We start from the raw sequence: 22272 nt of genomic DNA, 5'->3' as shown, positions 1-22272 counted from the left end.
TGTAGGTCTAGTCCTGTTATAGGGGTGTGTGGTGGTGTAGGTCTAGTCCTGTTATAGTGGTGGTGGTGTAGTGGTCTAGTCCTGTTATAGGGGTGTGTGGTGGTGTAGGTCTAGTCCTGTTATAGTGGTGGTGGTGTAGTGGTCTAGTCCTGTTATAGTGGTGGTGGTGTAGGTCTAGTCCTGTTATAGGGGTGTGTGGTGGTGTAGTGGTCTAGTCCTGTTATAGGGGTGTGTGGTGGTGTAGTGGTCTAGTCCTGTTATAGGGGTGTGTGGTGGTGTAGGTCTAGTCCTGTTATAGGGGTGTATGGTGGTGTAGGTCTAGTCCTGTTATAGGGGTGTGTGGTGGTGTAGTGGTCTAGTCCTGTTATAGGGGTGTGTGGTGGTGTAGTGGTCTAGTCCTGTTATAGTGGTGGTGGTGTAGGTCTAGTCCTGTTATAGGGGTGTGTGGTGGTGTAGGTCTAGTCCTGTTATAGGGGTGTGTGGTGGTGTAGGTCTAGTCCTGTTATAGGGGTCTGTGGTGGTGTAGTGGTCTAGTCCTGTTATAGGGGTGTGTGGTGGTGTAGTGGTCTAGTCCTGTTATGGGGGTGTGTGGTGGTGTAGTGGTCTAGTCCTGTTATAGTGGTGTGTGGTGGTGTAGGTCTAGTCCTGTTATAGTGGTGGTGGTGTAGTGGTCTAGTCCTGTTATAGGGGTGTGTGGTGGTGTAGTGGTCTAGTCCTGTTATAGGGGTGTGTGGTGGTGTAGTGGTCTAGTCCTGTTATAGTGGTGTGTGGTGGTGTAGTGGTCTAGTCCTGTTATAGTGGTGGTGGTGGTGTAGTGGTCTAGTCCTGTTATAGGGGTGTGTGGTGGTGTAGTGGTCTAGTCCTGTTATAGGGGTGTGTGGTGGTGTAGTGGTCTAGTCCTGTTATAGGGGTGTGTGGTGGTGTAGGTCTAGTCCTGTTATAGGGGTGTGTGGTGGTGTAGGTCTAGTCCTGTTATAGGGGTGTGTGGTGGTGTAGGTCTAGTCCTGTTATAGGGGTGTGTGGTGGTGTAGTGGTCTAGTCCTGTTATAGGGGTGGTGGTGTAGTGGTCTAGTCCTGTTATAGTGGTGGTGGTGTAGTGGTCTAGTCCTGTTATAGGGGTCTGTGGTGGTGTAGGTCTAGTCCTGTTATGGGGGGGTGTGGTGGTGTAGGTCTAGTCCTGTTATAGGGGTCTGTGGTGGTGTAGGTCTAGTCCTGTTATAGTGGTGGTGGTGTAGTGGTCTAGTCCTGTTATAGTGGTGGTGGTGTAGTGGTCTAGTCCTGTTATAGTGGTGGTGGTGTAGGTCTAGTCCTGTTATAGTGGTGGTGGTGTAGTGGTCTAGTGCTGTTATAGGGGTGTGTGGTGGTGTAGTGGTCTAGTCCTGTTATAGGGGTGTGTGGTGGTGTAGTGGTCTAGTCCTGTTATATGGGTGTGTGGTGGTGTAGGTCTAGTCCTGTTATATGGGTGTGTGGTGGTGTAGTGGTCTAGTCCTGTTATAGGGGTGTGTGGTGGTGTAGGTCTAGTCCTGTTATAGGGGTGTGTGGTGGTGTAGGTCTAGTCCTGTTATAGGGGTGTGTGGTGGTGTAGTGGTCTAGTCCTGTTATAGGGGTGTGTGGTGGTGTAGTGGTCTAGTCCTGTTATAGGGGTGTGTGGTGGTGTAGGTCTAGTCCTGTTATAGGGGTGTGTGGTGGTGTAGGTCTAGTCCTGTTATAGTGGTGTGTGGTGGTGTAGTGGTCTAGTCCTGTTATAGGGGTGTGTGGTGGTGTAGTGGTCTAGTCCTGTTATAGGGGTGTGTGGTGGTGTAGTGGTCTAGTCCTGTTATAGTGGTGGTGGTGTAGTGGTCTAGTCCTGTTATAGTGGTGGTGGTGTAGGTCTAGTCCTGTTATAGGGGTGTGTGGTGGTGTAGTGGTCTAGTCCTGTTATAGGGGTGTGTGGTGGTGTAGTGGTCTAGTCCTGTTATAGGGGTGTGTGGTGGTGTAGGTCTAGTCCTGTTATGGGGGTGTGTGGTGGTGTAGGTCTAGTCCTGTTATAGGGGTCTGTGGTGGTGTAGGTCTAGTCCTGTTATAGTGGTGGTGGTGTAGTGGTCTAGTCCTGTTATAGTGGTGGTGGTGTAGTGGTCTAGTCCTGTTATAGTGGTGGTGGTGTAGGTCTAGTCCTGTTATAGTGGTGGTGGTGTAGTGGTCTAGTGCTGTTATAGGGGTGTGTGGTGGTGTAGTGGTCTAGTCCTGTTATAGGGGTGTGTGGTGGTGTAGTGGTCTAGTCCTGTTATAGGGGTGTGTGGTGGTGTAGGTCTAGTCCTGTTATAGGGGTGTGTGGTGGTGTAGGTCTAGTCCTGTTATAGTGGTGGTGGTGTAGTGGTCTAGTCCTGTTATAGGGGTGTGTGGTGGTGTAGGTCTAGTCCTGTTATAGTGGTGGTGGTGTAGTGGTCTAGTCCTGTTATAGTGGTGGTGGTGTAGGTCTAGTCCTGTTATAGGGGTGTGTGGTGGTGTAGTGGTCTAGTCCTGTTATAGGGGTGTGTGGTGGTGTAGTGGTCTAGTCCTGTTATAGGGGTGTGTGGTGGTGTAGGTCTAGTCCTGTTATAGGGGTGTATGGTGGTGTAGGTCTAGTCCTGTTATAGGGGTGTGTGGTGGTGTAGTGGTCTAGTCCTGTTATAGGGGTGTGTGGTGGTGTAGTGGTCTAGTCCTGTTATAGTGGTGGTGGTGTAGGTCTAGTCCTGTTATAGGGGTGTGTGGTGGTGTAGGTCTAGTCCTGTTATAGGGGTGTGTGGTGGTGTAGGTCTAGTCCTGTTATAGGGGTCTGTGGTGGTGTAGTGGTCTAGTCCTGTTATAGGGGTGTGTGGTGGTGTAGTGGTCTAGTCCTGTTATGGGGGTGTGTGGTGGTGTAGTGGTCTAGTCCTGTTATAGTGGTGTGTGGTGGTGTAGGTCTAGTCATGTTATAGTGGTGGTGGTGTAGTGGTCTAGTCCTGTTATAGGGGTGTGTGGTGGTGTAGTGGTCTAGTCCTGTTATAGGGGTGTGTGGTGGTGTAGTGGTCTAGTCCTGTTATAGTGGTGTGTGGTGGTGTAGTGGTCTAGTCCTGTTATAGTGGTGGTGGTGGTGTAGTGGTCTAGTCCTGTTATAGGGGTGTGTGGTGGTGTAGTGGTCTAGTCCTGTTATAGGGGTGTGTGGTGGTGTAGTGGTCTAGTCCTGTTATAGGGGTGTGTGGTGGTGTAGGTCTAGTCCTGTTATAGGGGTGTGTGGTGGTGTAGGTCTAGTCCTGTTATAGGGGTGTGTGGTGGTGTAGGTCTAGTCCTGTTATAGGGGTGTGTGGTGGTGTAGTGGTCTAGTCCTGTTATAGGGGTGTGTGGTGGTGTAGTGGTCTAGTCCTGTTATAGGGGTGTGTGGTGGTGTAGTGGTCTAGTCCTGTTATAGGGGTGTGTGGTGGTGTAGTGGTCTAGTCCTGTTATAGGGGTGGTGGTGTAGTGGTCTAGTCCTGTTATAGTGGTGGTGGTGTAGTGGTCTAGTCCTGTTATAGGGGTCTGTGGTGGTGTAGGTCTAGTCCTGTTATGGGGGTGTGTGGTGGTGTAGGTCTAGTCCTGTTATAGGGGTCTGTGGTGGTGTAGGTCTAGTCCTGTTATAGTGGTGGTGGTGTAGTGGTCTAGTCCTGTTATAGTGGTGGTGGTGTAGTGGTCTAGTCCTGTTATAGTGGTGGTGGTGTAGGTCTAGTCCTGTTATAGTGGTGGTGGTGTAGTGGTCTAGTGCTGTTATAGGGGTGTGTGGTGGTGTAGTGGTCTAGTCCTGTTATAGGGGTGTGTGGTGGTGTAGTGGTCTAGTCCTGTTATATGGGTGTGTGGTGGTGTAGGTCTAGTCCTGTTATATGGGTGTGTGGTGGTGTAGTGGTCTAGTCCTGTTATAGGGGTGTGTGGTGGTGTATGTCTAGTCCTGTTATAGGGGTGTGTGGTGGTGTAGGTCTAGTCCTGTTATAGGGGTGTGTGGTGGTGTAGTGGTCTAGTCCTGTTATAGGGGTGTGTGGTGGTGTAGTGGTCTAGTCCTGTTATAGGGGTGTGTGGTGTAGGTCTAGTCCTGTTATAGGGGTGTGTGGTGGTGTAGTGGTCTAGTCCTGTTAAAGGGGTGTGTGGTGGTGTAGTGGTCTAGTCCTGTTATAGGGGTGTGTGGTGGTGTAGGTCTAGTCCTGTTATAGGGGTGTGTGGTGGTGTAGGTCTAGTCCTGTTATAGGGGTGTGTGGTGGTGTAGTGGTCTAGTCCTGTTATAGGGGTGTGTGGTGGTGTAGTGGTCTAGTCCTGTTATAGGGGTGTGTGGTGGTGTAGGTCTAGTCCTGTTATAGGGGTGTATGGTGGTGTAGGTCTAGTCCTGTTATAGGGGTGTGTGGTGGTGTAGTGGTCTAGTCCTGTTATAGGGGTGTGTGGTGGTGTAGTGGTCTAGTCCTGTTATAGTGGTGGTGGTGTAGGTCTAGTCCTGTTATAGGGGTGTGTGGTGGTGTAGGTCTAGTCCTGTTATAGGGGTGTGTGGTGGTGTAGGTCTAGTCCTGTTATAGGGGTCTGTGGTGGTGTAGTGGTCTACTCCTGTTATAGGGGTGTGTGGTGGTGTAGTGATCTAGTCCTGTTATGGGGGGGTGTGGTGGTGTAGTGGTCTAGTCCTGTTATAGTGGTGTGTGGTGGTGTAGGTCTAGTCCTGTTATAGTGGTGGTGGTGTAGTGGTCTAGTCCTGTTATAGGGGTGTGTGGTGGTGTAGTGGTCTAGTCCTGTTATAGGGGTGTGTGGTGGTGTAGTGGTCTAGTCCTGTTATAGTGGTGTGTGGTGGTGTAGTGGTCTAGTCCTGTTATAGTGGTGGTGGTGTAGGTCTAGTCCTGTTATAGGGGTGTGTGGTGGTGTAGGTCTAGTCCTGTTATAGGGGTGTGTGGTGGTGTAGGTCTAGTCCTGTTATAGGGGTGTGTGGTGGTGTAGTGGTCTAGTCCTGTTATAGGGGTGTGTGGTGGTGTAGTGGTCTAGTCCTGTTATAGGGGTGGTGGTGTAGGTCTAGTCCTGTTATAGGGGTGTGTGGTGGTGTAGGTCTAGTCCTGTTATAGGGGTGTGTGGTGGTGTAGGTCTAGTCCTGTTATAGGGGTGTGTGGTGGTGTAGGTCTAGTCCTGTTATAGGGGTGTGTGGTGGTGTAGTGGTCTAGTCCTGTTATAGGGGTGTGTGGTGGTGTAGGTCTAGTCCTGTTATAGGGGTGTGTGGTGGTGTAGTGGTCTAGTCCTGTTATAGGGGTGTGTGGTGGTGTAGTGGTCTAGTCCTGTTATAGGGGTGTGTGGTGGTGTAGGTCTAGTCCTGTTATAGGGGTGTGTGGTGGTGTAGTGGTCTAGTCCTGTTATAGTGGTGGTGGTGTAGTGGTCTAGTCCTGTTATAGGGGTGTGTGGTGGTGTAGTGGTCTAGTCCTGTTATAGTGGTGGTGGTGTAGGTCTAGTCCTGTTATAGGGGTGTGTGGTGGTGTAGGTCTACTCCTGTTATAGGGGTCTGTGGTGGTGTAGTGGTCTAGTCCTGTTATAGGGGTGTGTGGTGGTGTAGTGGTCTAGTCCTGTTATAGTGGTGGTGGTGTAGTGGTCTAGTCCTGTTATAGGGGTGTGTGGTGGTGTAGTGGTCTAGTCCTGTTATAGGGGTGTGTGGTGGTGTAGTGGTCTAGTCCTGTTATAGGGGTGTGTGGTGGTGTAGGTCTAGTCCTGTTATAGGGGTGTGTGGTGTAGGTCTAGTCCTGTTATAGGGGTGTGTGGTGGTGTAGGTCTAGTCCTGTTATAGGGGTCTGTGGTGGTGTAGGTCTAGTCCTGTTATAGGGGTCTGTGGTGGTGTAGGTCTAGTCCTGTTATAGGGGTGTGTGGTGTAGGTCTAGTCCTGTTATAGGGGTGTGTGGTGTAGGTCTAGTCCTGTTATAGGGGTGTGTGGTGGTGTAGTGGTCTAGTCCTGTTATAGTGGTGGTGGTGTAGGTCTAGTCCTGTTATAGGGGTCTGTGGTGGTGTAGTGGTCTAGTCCTGTTATAGTGGTGGTGGTGTAGGTCTAGTCCTGTTATAGGGGTGTGTGGTGTAGTGGTCTAGTCCTGTTATAGGGGTGTGTGGTGGTGTAGGTCTAGTCCTGTTATAGTGGTGGTGGTGTAGGTCTAGTCCTGTTATAGTGGTGGTGGTGTAGGTCTAGTCCTGTTATAGGGGTGTGTGGTGTAGGTCTAGTCCTGTTATAGGGGTGTGTGGTGGTGTAGTGGTCTAGTCCTGTTATAGGGGTGTGTGGTGTAGGTCTAGTCCTGTTATAGGGGTGTGTGGTGTAGGTCTAGTCCTGTTATAGGGGTGTGTGGTGGTGTAGTGGTCTAGTCCTGTTATAGGGGTGTGTGGTGTAGGTCTAGTCCTGTTATAGGGGTGTGTGGTGTAGGTCTAGTCCTGTTATAGGGGTGTGTGGTGGTGTAGTGGTCTAGTCCTGTTATAGGGGTGTGTGGTGGTGTAGTGGTCTAGTCCTGTTATAGTGGTGGTGGTGTAGTGGTCTAGTCCTGTTATAGTGGTGGTGGTGTAGGTCTAGTCCTGTTATAGTGGTGGTGGTGTAGTGGTCTAGTCCTGTTATAGGGGTGTGTGGTGGTGTAGTGGTCTAGTCCTGTTATAGGGGTGTGTGGTGGTGTAGGTCTAGTCCTGTTATAGGGGTGTGTGGTGTAGGTCTAGTCCTGTTATAGGGGTGTGTGGTGGTGTAGTGGTCTAGTCCTGTTATAGGGGTGTGTGGTGGTGTAGTGGTCTAGTCCTGTTATAGTGGTGGTGGTGTAGGTCTAGTCCTGTTATAGGGGTGTGTGGTGGTGTAGATCTAGTCCTGTTATAGGGGTGTGTGGTGGTGTAGGTCTAGTCCTGTTATAGGGGTCTGTGGTGGTGTAGTGGTCTAGTCCTGTTAAAGGGGTGTGTGGTGGTGTAGTGGTCTAGTCCTGTTATGGGGGTGTGTGGTGGTGTAGGTCTAGTCCTGTTATAGGGGTGTGTGGTGGTGTAGTGGTCTAGTCCTGTTATAGGGGTGTGTGGTGGTGTAGGTCTAGTTCTGTTATAGGGGTGTGTGGTGGTGTAGTGGTCTAGTCCTGTTATAGTGGTGGTGGTGTAGGTCTAGTCCTGTTATAGGGGTGTGTGGTGGTGTAGTGGTCTAGTCCTGTTATAGGGGTGTGTGGTGGTGTAGTGGTCTAGTCCTGTTATAGGGGTGTGTGGTGGTGTAGGTCTACTCCTGTTATAGGGGTCTGTGGTGGTGTAGTGGTCTAGTCCTGTTATAGGGGTGTGTGGTGGTGTAGTGGTCTAGTCCTGTTATAGTGGTGGTGGTGTAGTGGTCTAATCCTGTTATAGGGGTGTGTGGTGGTGTAGTGGTCTAGTCCTGTTATAGGGGTGTGTGGTGGTGTAGTGGTCTAGTCCTGTTATAGGGGTGTGTGGTGGTGTAGGTCTAGTCCTGTTATAGGGGTGTGTGGTGTAGGTCTAGTCCTGTTATAGGGGTGTGTGGTGGTGTAGGTCTAGTCCTGTTATAGGGGTCTGTGGTGGTGTAGGTCTAGTCCTGTTATAGGGGTGTGTGGTGTAGGTCTAGTCCTGTTATAGGGGTGTGTGGTGTAGGTCTAGTCCTGTTATAGGGGTGTGTGGTGGTGTAGTGGTCTAGTCCTGTTATAGTGGTGGTGGTGTAGGTCTAGTCCTGTTATAGGGGTCTGTGGTGGTGTAGTGGTCTAGTCCTGTTATAGGGGTGTGTGGTGTAGTGGTCTAGTCCTGTTATAGGGGTGTGTGGTGGTGTAGGTCTAGTCCTGTTATAGTGGTGGTGGTGTAGGTCTAGTCCTGTTATAGTGGTGGTGGTGTAGGTCTAGTCCTGTTATAGGGGTGTGTGGTGTAGGTCTAGTCCTGTTATAGGGGTGTGTGGTGGTGTAGTGGTCTAGTCCTGTTATAGGGGTGTGTGGTGTAGGTCTAGTCCTGTTATAGGGGTGTGTGGTGGTGTAGTGGTCTAGTCCTGTTATAGGGGTGTGTGGTGTAGGTCTAGTCCTGTTATAGGGGTGTGTGGTGTAGGTCTAGTCCTGTTATAGGGGTGTGTGGTGGTGTAGTGGTCTAGTCCTGTTATAGGGGTGTGTGGTGTAGGTCTAGTCCTGTTATAGGGGTGTGTGGTGTAGGTCTAGTCCTGTTATAGGGGTGTGTGGTGGTGTAGTGGTCTAGTCCTGTTATAGGGGTGTGTGGTGGTGTAGTGGTCTAGTCCTGTTATAGGGGTGTGTGGTGGTGTAGGTCTAGTCCTGTTATAGGGGTGTGTGGTGGTGTAGTGGTCTAGTCCTGTTATAGTGGTGGTGGTGTAGTGGTCTAGTCCTGTTATAGTGGTGGTGGTGTAGTGGTCTAGTCCTGTTATAGTGGTGGTGGTGTAGTGGTCTAGTCCTGTTATAGTGGTGGTGGTGTAGTGGTCTAGTCCTGTTATAGGGGTGTGTGGTGGTGTAGTGGTCTAGTCCTGTTATAGGGGTGTGTGGTGGTGTAGGTCTAGTCCTGTTATAGGGGTGTGTGGTGGTGTAGGTCTAGTCCTGTTATAGGGGTGTGTGGTGGTGTAGTGGTCTAGTCCTGTTATAGGGGTGTGTGGTGGTGTAGTGGTCTAGTCCTGTTATAGTGGTGGTGGTGTAGGTCTAGTCCTGTTATAGGGGTGTGTGGTGGTGTAGGTCTAGTCCTGTTATAGGGGTGTGTGGTGGTGTAGGTCTAGTCCTGTTATAGGGGTGTGTGGTGGTGTAGGTCTAGTCCTGTTATAGGGGTGTGTGGTGGTGTAGGTCTAGTCCTGTTATAGGGGTGGTGGTGTAGTGGTCTAGTCCTGTTATAGTGGTGGTGGTGTAGGTCTAGTCCTGTTATAGGGGTGTGTGGTGGTGTAGATCTAGTCCTGTTATAGGGGTGTGTGGTGGTGTAGGTCTAGTCCTGTTATAGGGGTCTGTGGTGGTGTAGTGGTCTAGTCCTGTTATAGGGGTGTGTGGTGGTGTAGTGGTCTAGTCCTGTTATGGGGGTGTGTGGTGGTGTAGGTCTAGTCCTGTTATAGGGGTGTGTGGTGGTGTAGTGGTCTAGTCCTGTTATAGGGGTGTGTGGTGGTGTAGGTCTAGTTCTGTTATAGGGGTGTGTGGTGGTGTAGTGGTCTAGTCCTGTTATAGTGGTGGTGGTGTAGGTCTAGTCCTGTTATAGGGGTGTGTGGTGGTGTAGGTCTAGTCCTGTTATAGGGGTGTGTGGTGGTGTAGTGGTCTAGTCCTGTTATAGGGGTGTGTGGTGGTGTAGGTCTAGTCCTGTTATAGGGGTGTGTGGTGGTGTAGTGGTCTAGTCCTGTTATAGGGGTGTGTGGTGGTGTAGTGGTCTAGTCCTGTTATAGGGGTGTGTGGTGGTGTAGTGGTCTAGTCCTGTTATAGTGGTGGTGGTGTAGTGGTCTAGTCCTGTTATAGGGGTGTGTGGTGGTGTAGTGGTCTAGTCCTGTTATAGGGGTGTGTGGTGGTGTAGTGGTCTAGTCCTGTTATAGGGGTGTGTGGTGGTGTAGGTCTAGTCCTGTTATAGGGGTGTGTGGTGTAGGTCTAGTCCTGTTATAGGGGTGTGTGGTGGTGTAGGTCTAGTCCTGTTATAGGGGTCTGTGGTGGTGTAGGTCTAGTCCTGTTATAGGGGTGTGTGGTGTAGGTCTAGTCCTGTTATAGGGGTGTGTGGTGTAGGTCTAGTCCTGTTATAGGGGTCTGTGGTGGTGTAGTGGTCTAGTCCTGTTATAGGGGTGTGTGGTGTAGTGGTCTAGTCCTGTTATAGGGGTGTGTGGTGGTGTAGGTCTAGTCCTGTTATAGTGGTGGTGGTGTAGGTCTAGTCCTGTTATAGTGGTGGTGGTGTAGGTCTAGTCCTGTTATAGGGGTGTGTGGTGTAGGTCTAGTCCTGTTATAGGGGTGTGTGGTGGTGTAGTGGTCTAGTCCTGTTATAGGGGTGTGTGGTGTAGGTCTAGTCCTGTTATAGGGGTGTGTGGTGTAGGTCTAGTCCTGTTATAGGGGTGTGTGGTGGTGTAGTGGTCTAGTCCTGTTATAGGGGTGTGTGGTGGTGTAGTGGTCTAGTCCTGTTATAGGGGTGTGTGGTGGTGTAGGTCTAGTCCTGTTATAGGGGTGTGTGGTGGTGTAGTGGTCTAGTCCTGTTATAGTGGTGGTGGTGTAGTGGTCTAGTCCTGTTATAGTGGTGGTGGTGTAGGTCTAGTCCTCTTATAGGGGTGGTGGTGTAGTGGTCTAGTCCTGTTATAGTGGTGGTGGTGTAGTGGTCTAGTCCTGTTATAGGGGTGTGTGGTGGTGTAGTGGTCTAGTCCTGTTATAGGGGTGTGTGGTGGTGTAGGTCTAGTCCTGTTATAGGGGTGTGTGGTGGTGTAGGTCTAGTCCTGTTATAGGGGTGTGTGGTGGTGTAGTGGTCTAGTCCTGTTATAGGGGTGTGTGGTGGTGTAGTGGTCTAGTCCTGTTATAGGGGTGTGTGGTGGTGTAGTGGTCTAGTCCTGTTATAGGGGTGTGTGGTGGTGTAGTGGTCTAGTCCTGTTATAGTGGTGGTGGTGTAGGTCTAGTCCTGTTATAGGGGTGTGTGGTGGTGTAGGTCTAGTCCTGTTATAGGGGTGTGTGGTGGTGTAGGTCTAGTCCTGTTATAGGGGTCTGTGGTGGTGTAGTGGTCTAGTCCTGTTATAGGGGTGTGTGGTGGTGTAGTGGTCTAGTCCTGTTATGGGGGTGTGTGGTGGTGTAGTGGTCTAGTCCTATTATAGTGGTGTGTGGTGGTGTAGGTCTAGTCCTGTTATAGTGGTGGTGGTGTAGTGGTCTAGTCCTGTTATAGGGGTGTGTGGTGGTGTAGTGGTCTAGTCCTGTTATAGGGGTGTGTGGTGGTGTAGTGGTCTAGTCCTGTTATAGTGGTGTGTGGTGGTGTAGTGGTCTAGTCCTGTTATAGTGGTGGTGGTGTAGGTCTAGTCCTGTTATAGGGGTGTGTGGTGGTGTAGGTCTAGTCCTGTTATAGGGGTGTGTGGTGGTGTAGGTCTAGTCCTGTTATAGGGGTGTGTGGTGGTGTAGTGGTCTAGTCCTGTTATAGGGGTGTGTGGTGGGGTAGTGGTCTAGTCCTGTTATAGGGGTGGTGGTGTAGGTCTAGTCCTGTTATAGGGGTGTGTGGTGGTGTAGGTCTAGTCCTGTTATAGGGGTGTGTGGTGGTGTAGGTCTAGTCCTGTTATAGGGGTGTGTAGTGGTGTAGTGGTCTAGTCCTGTTATAGGGGTGTGTGGTGGTCTGGTGGTCTAATGCCCTGTTATAGGGGTGTGTGGTGGTGTAGTGGTCTAGTCCTGTTATAGGGGTGTGTGGTGGTGTAGGTCTAGTCCTGTTATAGGAGTGTGTGGTGGTGTAGGTCTAGTCCTGTTATAGGGGTGGTGGTGTAGGTCTAGTCCTGTTATAGGGGTGTGTGGTGGTGTAGGTCTAGTCCTGTTATAGGGGTGTGTGGTGGTGTAGTGGTCTAGTCCTGTTATAGGGGTGTGTGGTGGTGTAGGTCTAGTCCTGTTATAGGGGTGTGTGGTGGTGTAGGTCTAGTCCTGTTATAGGGGTGTGTGGTGGTGTAGGTCTACTCCTGTTATAGGGGTCTGTGGTGGTGTAGTGGTCTAGTCCTGTTATTGGGGTGTGTGGTGGTGTAGTGGTCTAGTCCTGTTATAGTGGTGGTGGTGTAGAGGTCTAGTCCTGTTATAGGGGTGTGTGGTGGTGTAGTGGTCTAGTCCTGTTATAGGGGTGTGTGGTGGTGTAGTGGTCTAGTCCTGTTATAGGGGTGTGTGGTGGTGTAGGTCTAGTCCTGTTATAGGGGTGTGTGGTGTAGGTCTAGTCCTGTTATAGGGGTGTGTGGTGGTGTAGGTCTAGTCCTGTTATAGGGGTCTGTGGTGGTGTAGGTCTAGTCCTGTTATAGGGGTGTGTGGTGTAGGTCTAGTCCTGTTATAGGGGTGTGTGGTGTAGGTCTAGTCCTGTTATAGGGGTGTGTGGTGGTGTAGTGGTCTAGTCCTGTTATAGTGGTGGTGGTGTAGGTCTAGTCCTGTTATAGGGGTCTGTGGTGGTGTAGTGGTCTAGTCCTGTTATAGGGGTGTGTGGTGTAGTGGTCTAGTCCTGTTATAGGGGTGTGTGGTGGTGTAGGTCTAGTCCTGTTATAGTGGTGGTGGTGTAGGTCTAGTCCTGTTATAGTGGTGGTGGTGTAGGTCTAGTCCTGTTATAGGGGTGTGTGGTGTAGGTCTAGTCCTGTTATAGGGGTGTGTGGTGGTGTAGTGGTCTAGTCCTGTTATAGGGGTGTGTGGTGTAGGTCTAGTCCTGTTATAGGGGTGTGTGGTGGTGTAGTGGTCTAGTCCTGTTATAGGGGTGTGTGGTGTAGGTCTAGTCCTGTTATAGGGGTGTGTGGTGTAGGTCTAGTCCTGTTATAGGGGTGTGTGGTGGTGTAGTGGTCTAGTCCTGTTATAGGGGTGTGTGGTGGTGTAGTGGTCTAGTCCTGTTATAGGGGTGTGTGGTGGTGTAGGTCTAGTCCTGTTATAGGGGTGTGTGGTGGTGTAGTGGTCTAGTCCTGTTATAGTGGTGGTGGTGTAGTGGTCTAGTCCTGTTATAGTGGTGGTGGTGTAGGTCTAGTCCTGTTATAGGGGTGGTGGTGTAGTGGTCTAGTCCTGTTATAGTGGTGGTGGTGTAGTGGTCTAGTCCTGTTATAGTGGTGTGTGGTGGTGTAGTGGTCTAGTCCTGTTATAGTGGTGGTGGTGTAGGTCTAGTCCTGTTATAGTGGTGGTGGTGTAGGTCTAGTCCTGTTATAGGGGTGTGTGGTGGTGTAGTGGTCTAGACCTGTTATAGTGGTGGTGGTGGTGTAGTGGTCTAGTCCTGTTATAGGGGTGTGGTGGTGTAGTGGTCTAGTCCTGTTATAGGGGTGTGTGGTGGTGTAGGTCTAGTCCTGTTATAGGGGTGTGTGGTGGTGTAGTGGTCTAGTCCTGTTATAGGGGTGTGTGGTGGTGTAGTGGTCTAGTCCTGTTATAGTGGTGGTGGTGTAGTGGTCTAGTCCTGTTATAGGGGTCTGTGGTGGTGTAGTGGTCTAGTCCTGTTATAGGGGTGTGTGGTGGTGTAGGTCTAGTCCTGTTATAGTGGTGGTGGTGTAGTGGTCTAGTCCTGTTATAGTGGTGGTGGTGTAGTGGTCTAGTCCTGTTATAGTGGTGGTGGTGTAGTGGTCTAGTCCTGTTATAGGGGTGTGTGGTGGTGTAGTGGTCTAGTCCTGTTATAGTGGTGGTGGTGTAGGTCTAGTCCTGTTATAGTGGTGGTGGTGTAGTGGTCTAGTCCTGTTATAGTGGTGGTGGTGTAGGTCTAGTCCTGTTATAGTGGTGGTGGTGTAGTGGTCTAGTCCTGTTATAGTGGTGGTGGTGTAGAGGTCTAGTCCTGTTATAGGGGTGTGTGGTGGTGTAGTGGTCTAGTCCTGTTATAGGGGTGTGTGGTGGTGTAGTGGTCTAGTCCTGTTATAGGGGTGTGTGGTGGTGTAGGTCTAGTCCTGTTATAGGGGTCTGTGGTGGTGTAGGTCTAGTCCTGTTATAGGGGTGTGTGGTGTAGGTCTAGTCCTGTTATAGGGGTGTGTGGTGTAGGTCTAGTCCTGTTATAGGGGTGTGTGGTGGTGTAGTGGTCTAGTCCTGTTATAGTGGTGGTGGTGTAGGTCTAGTCCTGTTATAGGGGTCTGTGGTGGTGTAGTGGTCTAGTCCTGTTATAGGGGTGTGTGGTGTAGTGGTCTAGTCCTGTTATAGGGGTGTGTGGTGGTGTAGGTCTAGTCCTGTTATAGTGGTGGTGGTGTAGGTCTAGTCCTGTTATAGTGGTGGTGGTGTAGGTCTAGTCCTGTTATAGGGGTGTGTGGTGTAGGTCTAGTCCTGTTATAGGGGTGTGTGGTGGTGTAGTGGTCTAGTCCTGTTATAGGGGTGTGTGGTGTAGGTCTAGTCCTGTTATAGGGGTGTGTGGTGGTGTAGTGGTCTAGTCCTGTTATAGGGGTGTGTGGTGTAGGTCTAGTCCTGTTATAGGGGTGTGTGGTGTAGGTCTAGTCCTGTTATAGGGGTGTGTGGTGGTGTAGTGGTCTAGTCCTGTTATAGGGGTGTGTGGTGGTGTAGTGGTCTAGTCCTGTTATAGGGGTGTGTGGTGGTGTAGGTCTAGTCCTGTTATAGGGGTGTGTGGTGGTGTAGTGGTCTAGTCCTGTTATAGTGGTGGTGGTGTAGTGGTCTAGTCCTGTTATAGTGGTGGTGGTGTAGGTCTAATCCTGTTATAGGGGTGGTGGTGTAGTGGTCTAGTCCTGTTATAGTGGTGGTGGTGTAGTGGTCTAGTCCTGTTATAGTGGTGTGTGGTGGTGTAGTGGTCTAGTCCTGTTATAGTGGTGGTGGTGTAGGTCTAGTCCTGTTATAGTGGTGGTGGTGTAGGTCTAGTCCTGTTATAGGGGTGTGTGGTGGTGTAGTGGTCTAGACCTGTTATAGTGGTGGTGGTGGTGTAGTGGTCTAGTCCTGTTATAGGGGTGTGGTGGTGTAGTGGTCTAGTCCTGTTATAGGGGTGTGTGGTGGTGTAGGTCTAGTCCTGTTATAGGGGTGTGTGGTGGTGTAGTGGTCTAGTCCTGTTATAGGGGTGTGTGGTGGTGTAGTGGTCTAGTCCTGTTATAGTGGTGGTGGTGTAGTGGTCTAGTCCTGTTATAGGGGTCTGTGGTGGTGTAGTGGTCTAGTCCTGTTATAGGGGTGTGTGGTGGTGTAGGTCTAGTCCTGTTATAGTGGTGGTGGTGTAGTGGTCTAGTCCTGTTATAGTGGTGGTGGTGTAGTGGTCTAGTCCTGTTATAGTGGTGGTGGTGTAGTGGTCTAGTCCTGTTATAGGGGTGTGTGGTGGTGTAGTGGTCTAGTCCTGTTATAGTGGTGGTGGTGTAGGTCTAGTCCTGTTATAGTGGTGGTGGTGTAGTGGTCTAGTCCTGTTATAGTGGTGGTGGTGTAGGTCTAGTCCTGTTATAGTGGTGGTGGTGTAGTGGTCTAGTCCTGTTATAGTGGTGGTGGTGTAGAGGTCTAGTCCTGTTATAGGGGTGTGTGGTGGTGTAGTGGTCTAGTCCTGTTATAGGGGTGTGTGGTGGTGTAGTGGTCTAGTCCTGTTATAGGGGTGTGTGGTGGTGTAGGTCTAGTCCTGTTATAGGGGTGTGTGGTGTAGGTCTAGTCCTGTTATAGGGGTGTGTGGTGGTGTAGTGGTCTAGTCCTGTTATAGTGGTGTGTGGTGGTGTAGTGGTCTAGTCCTGTTATAGTGGTGGTGGTGTAGGTCTAGTCCTGTTATAGGGTTGTGTGGTGGTGTAGGTCTAGTCCTGTTATAGGGGTGTGTGGTGGTGTAGGTCTAGTCCTGTTATAGGGTTGTGTGGTGGTGTAGGTCTAGTCCTGTTATAGGGGTGTGTGGTGGTGTAGGTCTAGTCCTGTTATAGGGGTGTGTGGTGGTGTAGGTCTAGTCCTGTTATAGGGGTGGTGGTGTAGTGGTCTAGTCCTGTTATAGGGGTCTGTGGTGGTGTAGTGGTCTAGTCCTGTTATAGTGGTGGTGGTGTAGTGGTCTAGTCCTGTTATAGGGGTGTGTGGTGGTGTAGTGGTCTAGTCCTGTTATAGGGGTGTGTGGTGGTGTAGTGGTCTAGTCCTGTTATAGGGGTGTGTGGTGGTGTAGTGGTCTAGTCCTGTTATAGTGGTGGTGGTGTAGTGGTCTAGTCCTGTTATAGTGGTGTGTGGTGGTGTAGTGGTCTAGTCCTGTTATAGTGGTGGTGGTGTAGTGGTCTAGTCCTGTTATAGGGGTGTGTGGTGGTGTAGTGGTCTAGTCCTGTTATAGGGGTGTGTGGTGGTGTAGTGGTCTAGTCCTGTTATAGGGGTGTGTGGTGGTGTAGGTCTAGTCCTGTTATGGTGGTGTGTGGTGGTGTAGGTCTAGTCCTGTTATAGGGGTGTGTGGTGGTGTAGTGGTCTAGTCCTGTTATAGGGGTGTGTGGTGGTGTACTGGTCTAGTCCTGTTATAGGGGTGTGTGGTGGTGTAGTGGTCTAGTCCTGTTATAGGGGTGTGTGGTGGTGTAGTGGTCTAGTCCTGTTATAGGGGTGTGTGGTGGTGTAGTGGTCTAGTCCTGTTATAGGGGTGTGTGGTGGTGTAGTGGTCTAGTCCTGTTATAGGGGTGTGTGGTGGTGTAGGTCTAGTCCTGTTATAGGGGTGTGTGGTGGTGTAGATCTAGTCCTGTTATAGGGGTGTGTGGTGGTGTAGTGGTCTAGTCCTGTTATGGTGGTGTGTGGTGGTGTAGTGGTCTAGTCCTGTTATAGGGGTGTGTGGTGGTGTAGTGGTCTAGTCCTGTTATAGGGGTGTGTGGTGGTGTAGTGGTCTAGTCCTGTTATAGTGGTGGTGGTGTAGTGGTCTAGTCCTGTTATAGGGGTGTGTGGTGGTGTAGTGGTCTAGTCCTGTTATAGGGGTGTGTGGTGGTATAGTGGTATAGTCCTGTTATAGGGGTGTGTGGTGGTGTAGTGGTCTAGTCCTGTTATAGGGGTGTGTGGTGGTGTAGTGGTCTAGTCCTGTTATAGGGGTGTGTGGTGGTGTAGTGGTCTAGTCCTGTTATAGGGGTGTGTGGTGGTGTAGTGGTCTAGTCCTGTTATAGGGGTGTGTGGTGGTGTAGTGGTCTAGTCCTGTTATAGGGGTGTGTGGTGGTGTAGTGGTCTAGTCCTGTTATAGGGGTGTGTGGTGGTGTAGGTCTAGTCCTGTTATAGGGGTGTGTGGTGGTGTAGGTCTAGTCCTGTTATAGGGGTGTGTGGTGGTGTAGTGGTCTAGTCCTGTTATGGTGGTGTGTGGTGGTGTAGGTCTAGTCCTGTTATAGGGGTGTGTGGTGGTGTAGGTCTAGTCCTGTTACAGTGGTGGTGGTGTAGTGGTCTAGTCCTGTTATAGGGGTGTGTGGTGGTGTAGTGGTCTAGTCCTGTTATAGGGGTGTGTGGTGGTGTAGTGGTCTAGTCCTGTTATAGGGGTGTGTGGTGGTGTAGTGGTCTAGTCCTGTTATAGGGGTGTGTGGTGGTGTAGTGGTCTAGTCCTGTTATAGGGGTGGTGGTGTAGTGGTCTAGTCCTGTTATAGTGGTGGTGGTGTAGGTCTAGTCCTGTTATAGGGGTGTGTGGTGGTGTAGTGGTCTAGTCCTGTTATAGGGGTGGTGGTGGTGTAGTGGTCTAGTCCTGTTATAGGGGTGTGTGGTGGTGTAGTGGTCTAGTCCTGTTATGGTGGTGTGTGGTGGTGTAGGTCTAGTCCTGTTATAGGGGTGTGTGGTGGTGTAGTGGTCTAGTCCTGTTATAGGGGTGGTGGTGGTGTAGTGGTCTAGTCCTGTTATAGGGGTGTGTGGTGGTGTAGTGGTCTAGTCCTGTTATGGTGGTGTGTGGTGGTGTAGGTCTAGTCCTGTTATAGGGGTGTGTGGTGGTGTAGTGGTCTAGTCCTGTTATAGGGGTGTGTGGTGGTGTAGGTCTAGTCCTGTTATAGGGGTGTGTGGTGGTGTAGGTCTAGTCCTGTTATAGGGGTGTGTGGTGGTGTAGGTCTAGTCCTGTTATAGGGGTGTGTGGTGTAGGTCTAGTCCTGTTATAGGGGTGTGTGGTGTAGGTCTAGTCCTGTTATAGGGGTGTGTGGTGGTGTAGTGGTCTAGTCCTGTTATAGTGGTGGTGGTGTAGGTCTAGTCCTGTTATAGGGGTCTGTGGTGGTGTAGGTCTAGTCCTGTTATAGGGGTGTGTGGTGGTGTAGTGGTCTAGTCCTGTTATAGGGGTGTGTGGTGGTGTAGGTCTAGTCCTTTTATAGTGGTGGTGGTGTAGGTCTAGTCCTGTTATAGGGGTGTGTGGTGGTGTAGTGGTCTAGTCCTGTTATAGGGGTGTGTGGTGGTGTAGTGGTCTAGTCCTGTTATAGGGGTGTGTGGTGGTGTAGGTCTAGTCCTGTTATAGGGGTGGTGGTGTAGGTCTAGTCCTGTTATAGTGGTGGTGGTGTAGTGGTCTAGTCCTGTTATAGTGGTGGTGGTGTAGGTCTAGTCCTGTTATAGGGGTGTGTGGTGGTGTAGTGGTCTAGTCCTGTTATAGGGGTGTGTGGTGGTGTAGTGGTCTAGTCCTGTTATAGGGGTGTGTGGTGGTGTAGTGGTCTAGTCCTGTTATAGTGGTGGTGGTGTAGGTCTAGTCCTGTTATAGTGGTGGTGGTGTAGTGGTCTAGTCCTGTTATAGTGGTGGTGGTGTAGGTCTAGTCCTGTTATAGGGGTGGTGGTGTAGTGGTCTAGTCCTGTTATAGGGGTGTGTGGTGGTGTAGGTCTAGTCCTGTTATAGGGGTATGTGGTGGTGTAGTGGTCTAGTCCTGTTATAGGGGTGTGTGGTGGTGTAGGTCTAGTCCTGTTATAGTGGTGGTGGTGTAGGTCTAGTCCTGTTATAGTGGTGGTGGTGTAGTGGTCTAGTCCTGTTATAGGGGTGGTGGTGTAGGTCTAGTCCTGTTATAGTGGTGGTGGTGTAGTGGTCTAGTCCTGTTATAGTGGTGGTGGTGTAGTGGTCTAGTCCTGTTATGGGGGTGTGTGGTGGTGTAGTGGTCTAGTCCTGTTATAGTGGTGGTGGTGTAGGTCTAGTCCTGTTATAGTGGTGGTGGTGTAGTGGTCTAGTCCTGTTATGGGGGTGTGTGGTGGTGTAGTGGTCTAGTCCTGTTATAGTGGTGGTGGTGTAGTGGTCTAATGCATTGTGTTCCGGTGCAGCTGCCCACTGGGAACCGCTGGTCTCTCCAGATCTGAGTATGGTCGGATCCCAGAGGGAGGGGCCTATTGGGCCGCCGCTCCCTGAGGGTGGTTAGTTTAATCTCTGTTTGAGAGTGTGTAGGGGGTAATTGAACACTAGGTCAAGGTCAATTGGCTACCAAATTGGATGAAAATGGGATAAAATCCTAAAATAAGTATATAAAATAAAAATAATAAAGCTGTTATCGGCTACAAAAAAGATCAAAATTTCAAAAATTCCCAAGCTTAACTTCACATGGTAAATTTCAGGAACGTTCCTGGAAATTTACCGGAAATTTTCCGCCCCTTTGCAACCCTAGTATACGTGTGTGTGTGTGTGTGTGTGTGTGTGTGTGTGTGTGTGTGTGAGAGAGAGAGAGAGAGAGAGAGGCAGAGTGACTCATCACATCGTTAAGCAGGAAGCTCCCACAGAGAGACCAGCACCACTGTGGCTAATGAATCGCCGTTACCTAGCAACCTTGGAGTTCTGGGTCTGGCCAAGCCGGCCCCTATAGGCGGAGGTGGAGGTGTGTGTGTGTGTGTGTGTGTGTGTGTGTGTGTGTGTGTGTGTGTGTGTGTGTGTGTTTGAGTTTGAAAGACACAGATACATAATTGGATGCTTATGATGTACTGTATCATTAATGTTTATCTGAGCTATTTAATGCAGTAGTAACATTTAACATTTTTACCTCAGTACCTGTGTGTTGGTGTGTGGGATTTGATCTCAGCACCTGTGTGTTAATGTGGGTAGGGGGGGGATTTGACCTCAGTACCTGTGTGTTAATGTGGGTAGGGGGGGGATTTGATCTCAGTACCTGTGTGTTAATGTGGGTAGGGGGGGGATTTGACCTCAGTACCTGTGTGTCGGTGGTGTTGATGTGGATGTTGACCTCAGTACCTGTGTGTCGGTGGTGTTGACCTCAGTACCTGTGTGTCGGTGGTGTTGACCTCAGTACCTGTGTGTTGGTGGACCTCACTACCTATTTTTGGTGTTGGTGTGGGGTTTGACCTCAGTACCTGTGCTTTGGTGTTAGGGTGTGTGGGGTTTGACCTCAGTACCTGTGCTTTGGTGTTAGGGTGTGTGGGGTTTGACCTCAGTACCTGTGCTTTGGTGTTGGGGTGTGTGGGGTTTGACCTCAGTACCTGTGCTTTGGTGTTAGGGTGTGTGGGGTTTGAGCTCAGTACCTGTGCTTTGGTGTTAGGATGTGTAGGGTTTGACCTCAGTACCTGTGCGTTGCCGTCGGGTGGCATGGGCGAGGGCGACTTGGACTGGTAGGCGTCCTGGGAGATGAAGCCTGAGTCGTGGGAGGAGATGCTGGAGAGGCGGGCGGGGCCCTGCTGCGGGGGGGCGGAGCCACGGTAGCGGTAGTGGGAGGTGGGTGAGTGGCAGTGGGAACCGCTGGAGCGAGAGTCACTGCTGTTCACGCTGTTCAGACTGCTGAGGGGGAGACAGGGGGAGGGGCCGGGTTATCACCTGTTCAGACTGCTGGGGGGGAGGGGCCAGGTTATCACCTGTTCAGACTGCTGGGGGGGAGGGGCCAGGTTATCACCTGTTCAGACTGCTGGGGGGAGGGGCCAGGTTATCACCTGTTCAGATTGCTGGGGGGGAGGGGCCAGGTTATCACCTGTTCAGACTGCTGGGGGGGAGGGGCCAGGTTATCATCTGTTCAGACTGCTGGGGGGGAGGGGCCAGGTTATCATCTGTTCAGACTGCTGGGGGGGAGGGGCCAGGTTATCACCTGTTCAGACTGCTGGGGGGGAGGGGCCAGGTTATCACCTGTTCAGACTGCTGGGGGGGAGGGGCCAGGTTATCATCTGTTCAGACTGCTGGGGGGGAGGGGCCAGGTTATCACCTGTTCAGACTGCTGGGGGGGAGGGGCCAGGTTATCATCTGTTCAGACTGCTGGGGGGGAGGGGCCAGGTTATCACCTGTTCAGACTGCTGGGGGGGAGGGGCCAGGTTATCACCTGTTCAGACTGCTGGGGGGGAGGGGCCAGGTTATCACCTGTTCAGACTAAGAGTCTTTGCCCAAGGACACTTTGACATGTCGTCAGGAGGAGCTGGGAATCAAACCACCGACCCCACAATCACTGACCCCCTCTACCTCCTGACCTGCTCTACCTCCTGACCCCCTCTACCCCCTCTACCCCCTGACCCCCTCTCCCTCCTGACCCCCTCTACCTCCTGACCCCCTCTACCTCCTGACCCCCTCTACCTCCCTGTACCTCCTGACCCCCTCTACCTCCCTCTACCTCCTGTCCCCCTCTACTCCCTGACCCCCTCTACCTCCCTCTACCTCCTGACCCCCTCTACCCCCTGACCCCCTCTACCCCCTGACCCCCTCTACCTCCCTCTACCCCCTGACCCCCTCTACCTCCTGACCCCCTCTACCTCCTGACCCCCTCTACCTCCTGACCCCCTCTACCCCCTGACCCCCTCTACCTCATGACCCCCTCTACCCCCTCTACCCCCTGACCCCCTCTACCTCCCTCTACCTCCTGACCCCCTCTACCCCCTGACCCCCTCTACCTCCCTCTACCTCCTGACCCCCTCTACCCCCTGACCCCCTCTACCCCCTGACCCCCTCTACCTCATGACCCCCTCTACCCCCTGACCCGCTCTACCTCCTGACCCCCTCTACCTCCCTCTACCCCCTGACCCCCTCTACCCCCTCTACCTCCTGACCCCCTCTACCTCCCTCTACCTCCTGACCCCCTCTACCTCCTGACCCCCTCTACCTCCTGACCCCCTCTACCTCCTGACCCCCTCTACCTCCCTCTACCTCCTGACCCCCTCTACCTCCTGACCCCCTCTACCTCCCTCTACCTCCTGACCCCCTCTACCTCCCTCTACCTCCTGACCCCCTCTACCTCCCTCTACCCCCTCTACCTCCCTCTACCTCCTGACCCCCTCTACCTCCCTCTACCTCCTGACCCCCTCTACCTCCTGACCCCCTCTACCCCCTGACCCCCTCTACCTCCTCTACCTCCTGACCTCCTCTACCTCCTGACCCCCTCTACCTCCTGACCCCCTCTACCTCCTGATCCCCTGACCCCCTCTACCCCCTGACCCCCTCTACCTCCTGACCCCCTCTACCTCCCTCTACCTCCTGACCCCCTCTACCTCCTGACCCCCTCTACCCCCTGACCCCCTCTACCTCCTCTACCTCCTGACCTCCTCTACCTCCTGACCCCCTCTACCTCCTGACCCCCTCTACCTCCTGATCCCCTGACCCCCTCTACCCCCTGACCCCCTCTACCTCCTGACCCCCTCTACCTCCCTCTACCTCCTGACCCCCTCTACCTCCCTCTACCTCCTGACCCCCTCTACCCCCTCTACCTCCTGACCCCCTCTACCTCCCTCTACCTCCTGACCCCCTCTACCTCCCTCTACCTCCTGACCCCCTCTACCTCCCTCTACCCCCTCTACCTCCCTCTACCTCCTGACCCCCTCTACCTCCCTCTACCTCCTGACCCCCTCTACCTCCTGACCCCCTCTACCCCCTGACCCCCTCTACCTCCTCTACCTCCTGACCTCCTCTACCTCCTGACCCCCTCTACCTCCTGACCCCCTC

General features: G+C 51.8%; 1 protein-coding gene across 1 annotated transcript in view; it reads right to left on the bottom strand.

The window, feature by feature from the left end:
- Positions 1 to 22272, bottom strand: part of LOC311326426 (protein MTSS 1-like) — a gene marked incomplete at both ends in the record, with an annotated part of 109262 nt that overhangs the window by 10351 nt on the left and 76639 nt on the right. The window contains one exon of the mRNA XM_084459319.1: positions 19926 to 20136. Coding sequence (XP_084315445.1) covers positions 19926 to 20136 — 211 coding nt within the window. The remainder of the gene's footprint in view (positions 1 to 19925; positions 20137 to 22272) is intronic.

This window comes from Borostomias antarcticus (assembly GCF_949987555.1).
Source record: "Borostomias antarcticus genome assembly, chromosome: 27".
Classification (NCBI taxonomy): domain Eukaryota; kingdom Metazoa; phylum Chordata; class Actinopteri; order Stomiiformes; family Stomiidae; genus Borostomias; species Borostomias antarcticus.
Note: the sequence above shows the minus strand (reverse complement) of the source record. Positions and strands in the feature narration are given on the sequence as shown.